Source organism: Lontra canadensis, unplaced genomic scaffold, assembly GCF_010015895.1.
Source record: "Lontra canadensis isolate GAN:19392208 unplaced genomic scaffold, GSC_riverotter_1.0 scaffold9, whole genome shotgun sequence".
NCBI classification, from domain to species: domain Eukaryota; kingdom Metazoa; phylum Chordata; class Mammalia; order Carnivora; family Mustelidae; genus Lontra; species Lontra canadensis.
The window spans coordinates 12,870,261-12,887,413 of record NW_022631003.1 but is presented as its reverse complement, the minus strand read 5'-3'; the positions used below and the strand labels follow the sequence as shown (position 1 = coordinate 12,887,413).

Here is a 17,153-nt window from a genome sequence, read left to right as displayed (position 1 = left end):
CATCAAACCCTTCAGTAGGTAATAATCATATACATAGCATCTATGTAAGTCACAACAACATTAGATTGTATCCCAGAAAGCTGTCATTTTTCCTCCATAAATATTACGTGAATTAATTCTGATGATACAGCTTTAAATTAAGTTTATACAATGTATTTGGGAATAACAAAACATGTTCAAGGTGAAAGCATTCTTTGAAAATAAAGAAAACATACATATTAGTGACAATTTACTCATCTCCAGAACTTTATTATGTTAAATTCCTATAGTCTATTCTGCATCATTTAACTTGCACAAAAACTTTTTTAAAGAAATAGTCTCTTACAAATGTATTTCCAGGGGTTCACATTATATTCCAAATTAGCAATCCAATCCATGCATTTGTCTCCTTGCGTTACTTAACACTTTCCAAGAATTGTTTAATCCAGGAAAGAAGAATATCCAGTTCACTGATGGCTTTGTAGATTCCTTTGTTTCCAATCTGCAGATAAAGTGAAGATATAAAAGCAGAAATTTTTCACATTTTAAAAATCAGAGTACTCAAAAACAATGACTTGAAATATTTACCCCATAAAATGTTCTTTTCATTCTGGTAATCGTTTTCATCTCTCTAGCTGAGGAAGCACAGGAAATCTAATAAATCAACAGAAAACACAGATTAGATTACTGAAGAGGCTCTAATAATACTTTTCCATCCATTCAATAAACATGTAGTGAGCAGGTATAATGTCCTGGGCATAGGTGTGCACTGGCAGGTAAATAATAGTTGGTTTCTGTCATCATCGAGGTTAGTTACAGTTTCATGGGAGAAGCAGGTATGTAAGCAGGTAATCAATTTAAAAACAGTAAGTAACAAACTAAAATGAAATCTGTGTTTGTATTGCCTAGGGCTCTATGAAAAGAATTTACAGGAATGACCTACTTTCAATGGGGTGATCTGAGAAGGCATTTCTGAAAAATGACATTTAAATTGAGATCTGAAAAATAAGAAGGATCCAGTTTTATGAGGAAGTGGAAAAAAGAAAGAGGGTGTTGGGGAGGATGCACAGGAGAGAATAACTCAGAGAGAGGGGGAGGTGTGCAAAGGCCCTGAGGCGGAAAGGCTTAGTGCTTCCCAGAAACTAAAAGAACAACAACTTGGCTAGGTCAATCCAAGGAGGGAGATGTAGAAAACATGGAAGATGTGGGAACCAACAAGAAAAAATTCCCCTTTTTGAAAAATCACTCTGTCTGCTATGTGCATTGCAGAGTACAATACTCAGGTGTTGATTGCCAGGAGAAAGGACCAGGAAATATTAGTTTCTTCAAAAGGAGAAGGAGCAGGTTGGCATTTTAAAGAAGATGGCTAGTAGCCAGGCAGGAGAAATGGCCTATCTCCTTTGTGGAGGTGAATTTCCAGTCCCTGTCTGAGCACAGAAATCACTTAGAAATCAAGTAGGAGGACATTAACTTTGTCCTTTATGTGCCCACACATTTCCACAGGCTTCATTAAAGACAATGGAAGAAAAAGGTGAAAATGTCTAATTTATCTCTTTAGTTTTTACCCATAGAAGCTTAGTGCTGGAATAGACCAAAGAGATTGTATAAGCCAGTTCTTCTCAATTTACAGAAAAGGAAGCCAAGGCCCAGTGGTTAAGTCACTTGCTGAAGGTGTCACAGGAGGTCCTTTCCTAGTGATAAAATAGGGCCAGGGACATCAACAAAGATAACGATTAAAACTCACAAAATGGAAGCAGATAAATGACAACATTTGTTGAAAAAAATCAAAACATGGCCGATGTCAACCAATACGTCCCTCTAGCTCAGAACACAATCAGGAGGAGAGCGGGGAGAATGGGCAGCATGTAGTCTCTTTCTTATCAAGAGGAGACAACTAAAATGATTGACAGCTATATCCCAGATGCTATTACGGGGCATAAAGGTGGTGATGGTGTCACAGCTGCCCAAATGGGGACTCTGCTTTCAGGTCAGACCCTGCATAGTAAGGAAGAGATCCTTCTTGTCAGGTGGCTTCCCTGATTAAGCACAGAAGAGCTGCAGACACAGAACGTTCTGGTAAAGGTCTGGTTTGCAGGATTCACAATCATGGCATTAGACTACCCTGCGATAAGAGACCTGAATTAACAAGAGGACATTTCAACCCAGACCAGATCCAGGGAGGTTGAAACAGTGCATGACAGATCCAGGACAGTTGTAACCAATGTCAGAGAGTACAGTCAGAAAGAATCCATTCATTCATTAAGCAAACGTTGTTGAAGGGCCTACTGTATGTCAGCCTTTAAGACTAGACACTAAAGACATGATGACGAACAAAAAGTTACTAAATAGAAGTTGTGGATAGGAAAATCAATGAAATACCGATCACTATTAGAAGATAAAAATTCAGCAGGTCCAGGAGCTTTCTTCTTTATCCCAATTCCCCTTCAAGTGAAGACAAAAATACTGAGAAGATTATTAGGGGAAAATAATAACAGTCAACAGGTGTCAGGCACTAATCTGAAGGCTCCGACCATATTCATGTCCTCTGACCTCCCCACAATCCTGTAAAATAGGTGTTATTGCTATCCTCATTTTACAGATTAGGAAACTGAAGCACAGAACTTAATATTCTGCCTATGTTCACACAGTAAGTGGAAGAGCTGAGACAGGAACCCAAATATTCAGGGTCCAGAGTCTGTACTTAAAACCACTCCATTATACCAAGACAAAACAACAACAACAACAACAAAAACCAGTGAAACTTAGAAAATATATTCCAACTAAGCCAGTCTCTTGTTGAAAAAATTGAAAATCCAGTTCCAAAGACAGATTAGCTCAAAGATCTCTGCTCTGCATTACAGAAGAGAAATGCTGGAGATGGCTTTAAAGGGTTAAGCCAATTGGCAGAGACAGAGACAGAGATTTCAACTCAAAAATGGATGATGTGATAATAAACAGAAGAAATCCCACGGTTGGTGTGTGTGTGTGTGTGTATGTGTGTGTGTGTGTGTGTGTGTGTGTACACTTTTTTAAAACATTTAATTTCAGTGTAACAGAATTCATTGTTTATGTGCCACACCCAGTGCTCCATGCAATACGTGCCCTCCATAATACCCACCACCAGCCTACCCCAACCTCCCACCCCCTGCCCCTTCAAAATCATTTGTTTTTCAGACTGGAACTACAAAAGAAAATTCTAGAAATAACCAAGTCTAGGTTCAGCCAAGATCATAGCTATGGAAAGAATTTAGAGAAGTCTTCCCATTTATAAATAGAGACTTTGATTAGATGCTCATTCCTTCTAACCTGAAATCGTCTAATATAAAAGTAGTTGGTCCAAATCTTGCAAGTGGATGAAAGAGAACTTCATCAAGAGAATCAAAACTTGCCTAACTCCAAGGCACTGTATCCAAGTTCTCAGAGGCAAAGAATCAACTACCAAGCCCAGAAGCAAGTCACATGGCCCAGGGTCAAGAATGCAGGAGTTGGGAATTAAAGATTAAACACCGGAAGTGGGAAGCCAAAGAAACTAACCAAAGTCTGGACATTACAGAAGTTAAATATCATTAAGGCATTCCTGCTGACTCCGGCTCTGCCCAGAGAACTCCAACCTGCAGTTCATCCTACACCAGAGTGGGAAGGACAAGAAAGACATCACTCCATCAAGGAAGAACAAGAAGAGTAGGAAGGGAGAAAACAAGGTTTGTCAAAACAACAACAACCATCCCAACAGTAACAGCACAAAGCACTTACAGCTGCTGACGTTGCCACTAAGGCTGTGTTGGTTTATGGGATGTTTTCTGGTGCCAAGAGTTCCATTTACTGTAAATGACCTCCTACTAGAGATTCTACCCAGGTTTCCTTTTCTTCACTGTTGTTAACATGTCTACAGACCCAGGAGAACAGTCAGGTTTTACAGTCACAATTCAGATGACATTCCTTGGAAAAAGAAATTTCTGAAGGAACAATTTCCTTTACCTTCTATTTCAGTGTGTAGTTGTTTTACTGTAGGAATGGCTGTATGATTTGACACACTTGACCAAAGCAGATATGATCTAAACTCCAGGCCATTTGTCATAGGACTAGAATAACTAGAGCTCAAAGAAAAGCGTGAGATAGTCGTGAAACAACTAACACCAGACAATTCTTCAAGTTTATTTGAGAGAGGGAGACAGAGAAAGAGCGTGAGCAAGGGGCAGATGGAGACAGAAGGAGAGAGAATCTCCAGCAGACTCCCCGCTAAGCAATGAGCCCCACTGAATTTCACGGGGCTCGATCTCATGACCTTGAGACCATGACCTGAGCTGAAACTAAAAATCAGACACTTAACTAAGTGAGCCTCCCAGGTACCCCAATTGATTTAATCTTTAAAGGTAGCCTGCAAGATAAAAATGGCCTTGGGGCACAAGTGATGGCTCACAACATGAGACAGACAATGATGCAAATACTATGTGATATATACTGTGATTAAAAAAAAAAAAAAATACAATTGCTCTAAGACAGCAGAGACAGCCTGACTGTGGGATCCCAGAAGGCTTCCAGAAGAAAACCAATTAGTTGCACCTTGAGGGGTGAGTAAGATAAAGTGGCAGGAGCAGATAGATAGAAGGGACAAGTAGGCAGAGGAAGGTCAGTGCTCCAGACTGAAGGGATCAGAGATGATTTGGACACCATTCCGGTCTCAGCTAAAATGGCTGGATTCCAGGTCTTGCATTCAGGCCTCTAGCCTCCAGCCCTGCCCCAGCTCCTCCTGCATCTGCTTCCTACACAGCCACCAGCAGAAGTGGAGACTGGAAGCATTTTCAAGGAGTTCTAAAAGGACAGAGACATCGTTACCTGGCAGTTTTTGTCGTTCCAGCATCTGGAATAGGGCTCAGCAGTAGCTTTGCACAGTGGCCTTGTGGTAGCCAATGAGGTTTATCTGAGGCGCGATTGTTGCTAATTGAAATAGTGTTCAGCAAATACTAGATGCTCAATAAATGTTCATTGAACGAATGAATCAGTGAATACAATGCAAGCACCAGCTTATGGCTTCAGGCTTCACAAAGCCTACAGTTTAATAACAGAATGAATCATGGCCTTGGCATTGGTGAGCATTTTGGTTTGTTAAAGGCAATTGGGTGGACAGATACAATCCGTAGTATTGTGATCCCAATCTCCTCATGTTTTGAATAATCATACAAATGTGTACTGTGTATGACCGCTAAAGCACAAATGGAAAATCGGTCTCTACTGATCATTCTGAGGAAATGAAAAATGGGCGTCAAGGACTAGACAGCTATACGCAGTACAGTCCTGCAGAGAACTAACTGTTCCTAGTGTTTTCTCAAAAGAACAACCTCAAATTCTTTCTCTGAAGAGTTCTATTATGTTACATCTATCATAAACACATACAGCATTTTCACAACTTCTGGGAGAATACAAAATCATACGTAAAGTCTTATATTGACCTCAGTACATGACTTCAGACTTGATTGTACCATCTCTTTTTGTTTTTTAATTTGTCTTTTTTTTTCCAGGCCAAGTGGTCTACCATGATAATTATCATGGTGCTGTCTCTTAGGAGTGACTCAATAAAATGCCAGTCTTAGTGGACATACAAAGAATCCATAAAGGCAGGAAGCTTGCAGAAATCAGAAAGACTCCTCAAAAGTGAAAAAATAATATAAGTCCATGAGTTAATAATAACACTAGGACAAAATAACAACTCACTGATCACCCTGAAAGAATGTCAGAAAAGCAATTCCTTATATTGAAAACTGGTAAATAAAGAAAAATAATTAACTACTTGTGCTGCTTTTTTTATATGATAAGTCTCTCAAGATAGCCAACTAGTAAGGGGTAAATGATATTCACAGAATTACCCCCACTTATAAATAAAGAAGGTATAATAGGATTTGTAAAGTATCATAAAATAATTATATCATTTTATCATAATTATATACATAATAACTAATAAATATATAAATATATATTTATAAAATAAAAATTATATATTAAATTATAATATAATACAATATACTTACATTAATATATTATATATTATATTTATTTAATTTTATTTATTTATATATGTTTATAGATATTATATTTTATTTATTTTCATATATTTATATATTCTATATTTATTAAACATAATATATTTAAATAATTTATAAATCATTTACAAGTAAATGATTTATAAACATATATTTATATATAGAAATATATATTATAACATAAATATAATATTTTAAATTATAATATAAATAAATAATATTTATATATCATATATTATATATACAATTATATAATTATATATTTTATATATATTTATTTTTATACATATTTCATTTATTTATTTACTTATATTTATTTTTATATATGACTATAATTAATAACTATATTAATATATATTTATAAAATAATTATAATTTTATAATTGTAATTATATTATTTATTTATAATCATATTTATATAAAAATATATATTTATATATAAATATATAATATATATATATATATTTATTACATAATATTATAATTATAAATATAATTATAATAATTAATGACTGCTAACATGGTAAATATAAATGTCATATACAATATGCCTCTCTGATGAAAAATACACCAAACTACAAATGAATTGATTCAGCCAAAACATCAAGCCTGAATTCGATCAAGAACCTATGCATAATTACCTATGTATGGAAAATAAAGAAAAAAAATATGAATGAATCTATGACAATTCAATCATCAAAATACAGACTGTGAGAAACTTTATAAGGCAAATGTCCCAATATCTTTAATAAATAAATAAAAAGAAGAAGGAAGAAGTGGAGAAAAGAAAAAATCTGAAAGAATTCATCCTCAATAGAACTGTACTACAAGATATGTTAAAGGAAATCCTTCAAAGAAAAGGAAGATACCAGATAGAAACCTGGTTCTATGCAATGGAATGAAGACTCTCAAAAATGGCAGAACATGAAGAGTTATAACTATTAAGTTAACAGAAGGGATAAAATGGAATCATTTTTTAAATCAATCAAAAAGAAGCCAGAAAAAGAGGGAAATGGAACCAACAACAGGCTGGGTAAATAGAAGACAGGCAGGGTGGTAGATTCAACACCAACCATATTAAAACCCAATCACTTAAAAGTAAATGGTCTAAACCTACCAATAGAGAGATAGAGTGGATAAACACACAGAGCCTAAATATGTGCTGCCTATAAGAAATGCACTTTAGGGGCACTGGGTGGCTCAGTGGGTTAAGCCTCTGCCTTTGGCTCAGGTCAGATCTCAGGGTCTTTGGATCGAGCTCCTTGCTCAGTGGGGAGTCTGCTTCCCCCTCCCTCTCTGCCTGCCTTTGCCTTCTTGTGATCTCTCTCCCTCTGTCAGATAAATAAATAAAATCTTTCCAAAAAATGCACTTTACACATTTTAACAATGTTTATTCTTCCGATCCAAGAGCATGGAATGGTCTTCCATCTTTCTGTGCCTTCTTCAATTTCTTTCATGAGTGTTCTGTAGTTCCTCGAGTACAGGTCCTTTACCTTTGGTTAGGTTTATTCCCAGGTATCTTATGGTTCTTGGTGCTATAGTAAATGGAATCAATTCTCTAATTTCCCTTTCTGTATTTTCATTATTAGTGTATAAGAAAGCAACTGATTTCTGTACATTGACTTTGTATCCTGCCACATTACTGAATTGCTGTATGAGTTCTAGAAGTTTGGGGGTGAAGTCTTTTGGGTTTTCCATATAAAGTATCATGTCATCTGCAAAGAGAGAGAGTTTGACTTCTTCATTGCCAATTTGGATACCTTTTTTTTTTTTTATTTCTTTTCAGCATAACAGTATTCATTGTTTTTGCACCACACCCAGTGCTCCATGCAATCCGTGCCCTCTCTAGTACCCACCACCTGGTTCCCCCCAACCTCCCACCCCCCGCCCCTTCAAAACCCTCAGATTGTTTTTCAGAGTCCATAGTCTTTATTTCTCTTTGTTGTCTGATTGCTGTTGCTAGGACTTCTAATACTATGTTGAACAAGATTGGTGAGAGTGGGCATCCTTGTCGTGTTCCTGATCTCAACGGGAAGGCTGTGAGCTTTTTCCCATTGAGGATGATATTTGCTGTGGGTTTTTCATAGATAGATTTTATGAAGTTCAGGAATGTTCCCTCTATCCCTATACTTTGAAGTGTTTTAATCAGGAACTGATGCTGGATTTTGTCAAATGCTTTTTCTGCATCAATTGAGAGGACCATGTGGTTCTTCTCTCTTCTCTTATTGATTTGCTATACTGCCTAGAGCAATCTATACCTTTAATGCCATTCCAATCAAAATTCCATCAGTATTTTTCAAAGAGCTGGAGCAAAGAATCCTAAAATTTGTACAGAATCAGAAGAGACCCTGAATTGCTAAGGAAATGTTGAAAAAGAAAAACAAAACTGGGGACATCACGTTACCCGATTTCAAGCTTTACTACAAAGCTGTGATCACCAAGACAGCATGGTACTGGCACAAAAACAGACACATAGACCAGTGGAACAGAGTAGAGAGCCCAAATATGGACACTTAACTCTATGATCAAATAATCTTCGACAAAGCAGGAAAAAATATACAGTGGAAAAAAGACAGTCTCTTCAATAAATGGTGCTGGGAAAACTGGACAGCTATATGTAGAATAATGAAACTCGACCATTCTCTTACACCGTACACAAAGATAAACTCGAAATGGATAAAAGACCTCAACGTGAGACAGGAATCCATCAGAATCCTAGAGGCGAACATAGGCAGTAACCTCTTCGATATCAGCCACAGCAACTTCTTTCAAGATATGTCTCCAAAGGCAAAGGAAACAAAAGCAAAGATGAACTTTTGGGACTTCATCAAGATCAAAAGCTTCTGCACAGCAAAGGAAACAGTCAACAAAACAAAGAGGCAACCCATGGAATGGGAGAAGATAATTGCAAATGACAGTACAGACAAAAGGTTGATATCCAGGATCTTAAAGAACTCTTCAAACTCAACACACACAAAACAGACAATCATATAAAAAATGGGCAGAAGATATGAACAGACAATTCTCCAATGAAGACATACAAATGGCTATCAGACACATGAAAAAATGTTCATCATCACTAGCCATCAGGGAGATTCAAATTAAAACCACATTGAGATACCACTTTACACCAGTTAGAATGGCCAAAATTAGCAAGACAGGAAACAACGTGTGTTGGAGAGGATGTGGAGAAGGGGGAACCCTCTTACACTGTTGGTGGGAATGCAAGTTGGTGCAGCCACTTTGGAGAACGGCGTGGAGATTCCTTAAGAAATTAAAAATAGAGCTTCCCTATGACCCTGCCATTGCACTACTGTGTATTTACCCCAAGATACAGATGTAGTGAAAAGAAGGGCCATCTGTACCCCAATGTTTATAGCAGCAATGGCCACGGTCGCCAAACTGTGGAAAGAACCAAGATGCCCTTCAACGGACGAATGGATAAGGAAGATGTGGTCCATATACACTATGGAGTATTATGCCTCCATCAGAAAGGATGAATACACAACTTTTGTAGCAACATGGACGGGACTGGAAGAGATTATGCTGAGTGAAATAAGTCAAGCAGAGAGAGTCAATTATTGTATGGTTTCACTTATTTGTGGAGCATAACAAATAACATGGAGGACATGGGGAGATGGAGAGGAGAAGGGAGTTGAGGGAAATTGGAAGAGGAGATGAACCATGAAAGACTATGGACTCTGAAAAAACAATCTAAGGGTTTGAAGGGGTAGGGGTGGGAGGTTGGGGGAGCCAGGTGGTGGGTATTAAGGAGGGCACGTATTGCATAGAGCACTGGGTGTGGTGCATAAACAATGAATTCTGTTACGCTGAAAAGAAATAAATTTTTTAAAAAAGAAAAAAAAAGCACTTTAACTAAAAAGTACAAATAAGTGTAAAAGGACAGAGAAATATATCATACTAATACTAACCAAAAGAAAACTGAAGTGGTTCTATTTGTATCAGAAAAAGTAGGTTTCAGAACAAAGAATATTCTTAAGGACAATAGGGTACTTTTATAAAATAAAGGGGTCAATTCATCAAGATAACACTGCAATCATAAATATTTATGCACCTAATAGCAGAACCTCAAAATATATGAACTCCATGAGTACTGACAGAACTTCAAGGAGAAATGGAAGACTCCACAATTAATGTCAGAGATGTCAATAATTGAGAAAATAAGTAAAAGAAAGTCACCAAAGATAAAGAAAAGTTCAAAAATAGTAACCATCGGGGCGCCTGGGTGGCTCAGTGGGTTAAGCCTCTGCCTTCGGCTCAGGTCATGATCTCAGGGTCCTGGGATCGAGTCCCGCATCGGGCTCTCTGCTCCGCAGAGAACCTGCTTCCTCCTCTATCTCTCTCTCTGCCTGCCTCTCTGCCTACTTGTGATCTCTCTCTGTGAAATAAATAAATAAAATCTTTAAAAAAAAAAAAAATAGTAACCATCAATTGATCTAGTGGACACTTCTAGAATACCCCACCCAACAGCAAGACATCTACTCTTTTACAAATACACAAAAAATATTTACCAAAATTAACCAGATTCTGGGCCACATAATTTGTCTCAACAAATATAATAGAGGACTTGAGTCATATAAAGGAGGCTCTCTGACCAAAGTAAAATCAAGTTGGAAATCAAAATCAAAAAGTCATCTGGAACAATCCCAAATATATAGACACTGAATGACACCCTTCCAAAGAACTGATGGATCAAAGAAGAAACCAAACAGGAAACTGGAAAGTACTTCAAAGTGAATGAAAATAAAACACAACATAGCAAAAGTTGTGGGATGTAGCTAAAGTTGTACTAAAAAGAAGGTTTATAATGCTGAATTCCTACACTGAAAAGATTAAAAAAAAAAATCCTCAAACCAATAAACTCAGTTTCCACCTTAAGAAAACACTGAAAGACATTGAGTTAGTGGCCCGAGCTTTCACCATAAGAAACCAGAAAGAAAAAAGTAGATTAAACTCAAAAGTAACAGAAGAAAGGAATAATAAAGTTCAGAATGGAAATCAGGGAAACCGAAAGAGAAGATAATAGAGAAAATTAATTAAACTAAAACTGGCTCTTTCAGAAATCAGTAAAATTGATGAATTTCAATAAAATTTTAGAAAAAAAGGGTGAAGACAAAAAAATACCAATATTCAGAATGAGATAAGTGACAGCAACCTATACTCTACAAAACATTAAAAAGATAGTGAGAAAATAGCATAGATAATTTGGTGGGTAAGATTTGGTAGAATTGACGAAATGAATAAAATCATTGAAAAACACAAGCTATCAAAGCTCACTCAAGGAGAAATCGATAACTTGAATAGCCTTGCAGCTATTAAAAAATATAATATTTAGCTTAAAATCTTCCCATAAAGAAAACTCTAGGCAAAAATGGCTTCACTGGACCATTGGCTTCAAAAAAGGCTTCAAAGGACCAATTCTATACAAATCCTTCCAGAAAATTGAAGAGGAGAGAATACTTTCCAACTTACTTAATGAGACCAGCATCATACTAATTCCAAAAATAAGACAAAGATATTACAAGTCAAGAAAACAACAGACTAATGTCCCTCATAAATGTAGATGCAAAAATTATTAACAAAATTTTAGCAAATTGAACCTAACAATACCTGATAGGGATAACACATTATTACCAGATAGAGTTCATCTCAGAAATCCAAAGTTGGCTTAACTTTAAAGATCAAGCAGTGTAATCTGTATCAGTTCTCTAAAAGACAAAAATCACATGATCATCCCACTAGATACAAAAAGTCATTGACATAAATGTGAAGCCTAAAACTAGAAAAATTCTAGATGAAGACATAGTAAAAATTCTTTTGACCTTGTGCTAAATAAAAATTTCTTAAATATGGCATGAAAGGTATGATTCATTGAAGAAAAAAATTGATAAATTGGACATCATCCAAATGTAAAATGTTGGGGCACCTGGGTGGCCCAGTCGGTTAAGCATCTGCCTTCGACTCAGGTCATGATCTTGGGGTCTGGGATCGAGCTCCGTATCAGGCTCCCTGCTTCTCCCTCCCCCTCTACCCCACTCTCTCTCTTGCTTTCTCTCAAATAAATAAAAATAAAGCCTTTAAAAAAATGTAAAATATCTTCTTTCTTCAAAAGACATTTTTAAAATAATGAGAAGATGTCATAGACCAGGAAAAAATATTTTGAAATTATATATCTGATCAAAGATTTGAATGCAGAATATATTTTAAAACACACATACTCAAAACTCAGTAAGAAAATAACCAACCTCATTTTTTTTCATGGGCAAAATATCAAAATCAAAGAAGATATATTGTCGGTAAACGGGCAAATAAAGAGATGCTCAACCTCAGTAATGGGGAGATGCAAATGGAAAATACAATGCAATAACACCACCCTCCAACTACACTGGCTGGCATCTGTAAACATTGACTCTACCAAGTAAGAGCAAGGATACTGAACTCTCACACATTATTGATGAACATGTAAAATGGTACAACTGCTTTAGAAAGCAATTTAGCCATCTTTTTTATAAGACGTACACCTAACCTATAGTCCAACTATTCCATTCCTAGGTATCTACCCAAGAGAAATGAACATATCTGTCCAAAGACCTGTACATGAGTATTCATAATGGCTTTATTTGTGAGAGACAAAAACTGGAGAAAAATAATCAACAGTAGGTGAATTGATATGTAAATTATAGTATATCATTGTAATGGAATACTACTTGGCAATAAAAAAGTATAAATGATTGATACACTAATAGCAGGAGTGAATCTCAAAATAACTATGCTTGGTGTAAAAAAAACCGACACAAAAGAATATAACACATACACCATTTATGTTAAATTCTAGGATATGCAAACAAATCTATAGTGACAAAAGGCAGATCAGTGGTTCCCTGGGGACAGAGGGATGAGGCAGAGAGGGAAGGAATCACCAAGGGGCACAAAGAAACTTTGGAGACTGATGGATATATTCCTTATCTTAATTGTGGTGATGGCTTCAGAGGTGTATACGCATGTCTAAACTACCAAATTATACACTTAAAACATGTTCAGTTGTATATCAACTCTATCTCAACACTGTTAACAAGTACATCATAAATATTAAACTCACACAAAATATATATGGAAAATGTACATACTAGTCTTATGATTATGCTGATGCATGGGACTCTGAAACTTTTAGCAGGTCTAAAGCTATGTATTTACCTTTCTCCAAGCTTCCTCCTTCTATACTGTTAATGAGCAACCGCCCCTGATTCAGCCCCCCAAGTAAGAACCTTTGCCTCATCCCAGACTCTACTCTCTTCCTCACTCTCCTTGCCCTTCCCCATGACACTAGAGCACCACCACTTTACCCCAGGCACATTATTACAAGGCTCTTCTCATTGTTTTTAACCCCTCGAGCCTCACCCCCCACCTTCCAGCCCTCTACCCTCACCAAAGAGGTCTGCGTTATCATATTTTTCTTAACCAGGCCCTTACCAGCATTTCCTGGCTAAAATCTAACCAACCAGCCTCCTCTTCCCACTCCCCAAGCCACTTCACATTCCCACTCATTACTCGAAGCTTCCTGAATATGGTGTGTCCTTTCATACCATAAAGCCTTTATTCAAGCTTCTCCCCTGTTATTCCTGCCCCTCCCGAGAGCACAGACCAAATCATACTGACCTTCCTCATCCAGCCCAGGACCTAGACAATATAGAAGCAGGCCACCCTGCTGTAAGCCGACCTGCAAAAAGTCAATTTGCAAAACTGACTCGTTTCTTTCAGCCACTTGGTTTCAGGTGTTTGTGTTTTCGTTTGTCCTTACAACACCATTTTCAGGAAAGTCCGATTTTGTCTGTTTCACTTCCCTTGTTATGCATGAGAGCAGATGCTCAGTAAATTTATATGAAACAGATACCAGCTTCTATTATCAAAAATACAAAATTATGACTGGCCAAAAGATTAAACGCAAAGAAAGCACCTATTTCCCTAAAGCAATGTCTGAGAAGGCTTTCCAAAGCTCTGGCTCATCCTCTGGTTTTCCTTTTCAGTTTCACAGAAATGCTTGTTTTACCCCAAGGCATAAACTCCACAGTTTGTGAGACAAATTAACTGGAGCTAGCAACGGTGGGCTTCAGGAGGGAGAAAGTAAGAAGGAAAGCCCAGAATTAGGCGGCCCTTGGGAGGTTGATTGGCTGTATGCTCGTATATGGCCACAAGGGGGTGCCAGCCACCTTGGTAAGCAGCCAAACCCGCGCGAGGGGCGCCCCGCTGCTCGTCTGCTGTGTGGCCCACATCCCTAAAAGAAACATCTCTTTGGACAGAAGCGTCTTGATTGACAGGTCTTTTCAGGAGAAAACAAAAACAAAAACAAACTTCTCCAAAAACAAATCAAGGCAAACCAGAGTCCCTAGATAGTTGTATGTTTTCTAAATCTTTCCTCTAGAACATTGCTTGGTTTTTGTTAGAGCTCATTACGTGTTCTCTCGCTACTCGAGCCGAGGAAACCGAATTGATGGGAAAACAGACATGGCTTCGGGGTTCCAGATGTCCAGACACCCACTGCAGCACCAGGCAAGGATTTATTCCAGTGCCCCCCCCATCATTAACAATTTCATTTGAAAGAACGTTAGATTAAATCGGATAGCTAATGACCAGCACCTACGCAGAGGAACCAGGGTTCAAACGAAAACATGGAGAGAAACAGAATGCATTTAAAAGGCAAAACAAACAAACAAAGCCAGGCTGAAAAGGATGCCTCTCACCAGAGACTGAAATTCAGGGAGCCGCTCACTTATTCCTTTAGACTCACCCTAGCTTACAGTGGCTGCCTTACATGGCATTATTTCCCCTATATCAAGTCCTTGGAGGGATCTTCCCCTCTTCCATCTTTCAGCGGTGAAAATGCTCTACTAGGAGTAACTATGATTTAATCAGTTGTGGGGCGGATGAAATATAAAATTATATGATAATTCAGCTTAATTTTAAGAGACTATTTATACCATTCACTGTCTTAATAAGATGACCTCATAGGTCAAGTATAGAAACAGCTAAAGATAAGTAAATTTCTTTCCCCTGGTTTAGGCAAGGGAGCTGACCCAGAGCATTTGCTGTCTTCTACAAAGGTCCAGTTTGTAATTTTTCTCATTGCACTTCTCTGGATGGAATAAGAGAGTTTATGGAAGACCATGCAACCCACATCTCAAACAAGGACATAACTTAAACACAAACTAACCAAAGCAAAGGGGAAGGCAAATTCATTGAAAGTCTTTACTTAACTGACCAGTTCACCCACATAAAATGCCTCTGTGCCTTGGTCTGCAACTTGAGATCTGGAGCACTTTTATGGACCACAAGGAAAAGACATTCTAGCTCTTAAGAAATAAAAATCCGCCTCCAATTGCCCAGCATCTAAGTCTCAATGACCATAATACCCTAGAGTAGAGAGCTTGTTTCCATCTGGCAACATAGCAATCATCACCATTCCATCCTTACACCTCCTGCAAAGTGCAGTCATAAGAGGCTGGGAAAGCATCCTTGGACCCCGAACAAGTTCACAGAAAAGATCCATCACTCCCCACAGAAGCAAGTCAACTACTACTGCATGCATCCTGGCTTAATTATTTTGATGTGCTTTGTTTCATTTTTCTGTACTGGTCTTTATTACTGTGGATGTTTATAGAGAAATATGGTCACTTTTACCTTCCTAATGAATTCCTCATTGCTTGTGGTGACTGATGGTGACCATACCATAGCATGATGTCATTTAAGTCCCAAAGAAGACATACCACCCTTTTTTAAAGTTTTGACAGAGACTATGCCTTAAAAAAGGAATCACCAAAAAAAAGTTAGATAGGGGCGCCTGGGTGGCTCAGTGGGTTAAAGCCTCTGCCTTCGGCTCAGGTCATGATCCCAGGGTCCTGGATCGAGCCCCACATCGGGCTCTCTGCTCAGCAGAAAGCCTGCTTCTCCCTCTCTCTATTTCTGCTTGCCTCTCTGCCTACTTGTGATCTCTGTCTGTCAAATAAATAAATAAAATCTTTAAAAAAAAATTAGATAATTAAGAAAAAAGTAATCTAAAAGCCCTCATCAGTATGAGAAAGGAAGGAAGGAAGGAAGAAAGGAAGGAAAGAAGGAAAGAAAGATTTAAAGAAAAAGAAACCTGCTACATGCTTATTCAGTGCTGGTTCACTGATGATAAACTGTCCATTGGGACCACAAGCCAACAGTTAGAAAGCCCCTATTACTCACCCTTCGGGGCAGAGATAGCTTCCTACTTGTTAGGTAGGTTTCTAGGTTCAAACTCACCATATTTGCCAGATAGATATACTTACACAGCGGCTCAACAGCTGTCTAAGACTGTGAAGTTCTTCCACAAAATGTATTTCCCTGCAGACTTGTACTTGGAGTTGACCAAAAACATCTTCCATGAAGAAGGACAGAAGCTGTTCTTGGAACCTGCAGTTTTTCTATAAATGACATATAGGAAATTGCCTAAGGTAAAGCATGAATAGCTTTGGTAAAATGTCGCTGAAACACCCGCCTGATAATTACTTGATGGCTATCTGGAAAAAATAAAATGCTGGAGAGAAAGCATCAAACAAGTAGAAAAATGAGAGAGACAAAAACCCTCTGGCTTACCATAAATAGCTTTTTTGTTTTCTTTTTTAATAATCGTATGTTTTTTATGCGGTCTTCCTACAGTAAAACAAAGGGAAATAAGTTTCATCCATAATGACAAATGTCCTTTCAGCCATCATCTTAAGCAGAGCCTAATACTTACTGGAATTGTTGCTTTGAGCCATGCTGCCTTGACGTACAGTGTGTCAACAGCTTGGGACAGTGTTCCCCTTGGGTAACAACCTTTCGCAGAGGAAGATGGCTTGTGCTTGGCAAAGGCAAGAGACAGAAGAGCAAATAGCAACCCAGACCTCCAAATGCAATTCACCTGCATTTCCCTCCACCCCACTCTGGGCTCGTGTCACTGGCAGCAGCCCGAGAGTTTCTTGTGCTGGTTAGATGATTGGATAACCTACTTACTTGAGCTCTCAAGACCACCTCACCAATGAGATGCTGTGGTAGATAACTTACAGTGTATATAGAGGAAGATCACTTTGGTTGTTCAATTTTTTTAGAGTTCGC

At 37.8% G+C, this 17,153-nt stretch overlaps 1 protein-coding gene and 1 pseudogene across 1 annotated transcript; one reads left to right on the top strand and one right to left on the bottom strand.

Annotated features, from left to right (window-relative positions):
• Positions 1 to 341: 341 nt before the first annotated feature.
• IL26 (interleukin 26) lies at positions 342 to 17,057 on the bottom strand. The gene is made up of 5 exons (XM_032855398.1): positions 16,795 to 17,057; positions 16,653 to 16,709; positions 16,346 to 16,480; positions 568 to 633; positions 342 to 481 (listed from the first exon to the last, which is right to left on the bottom strand). Exons 1-5 carry the CDS (start codon positions 16,963 to 16,965, stop codon positions 395 to 397), a joined length of 516 nt encoding a protein of 171 aa, XP_032711289.1. The 5' UTR covers positions 16,966 to 17,057; the 3' UTR covers positions 342 to 394.
• Positions 4,861 to 5,010, top strand: LOC116866461 (annotated as a pseudogene).
• Positions 17,058 to 17,153: the final 96 nt, after the last annotated feature.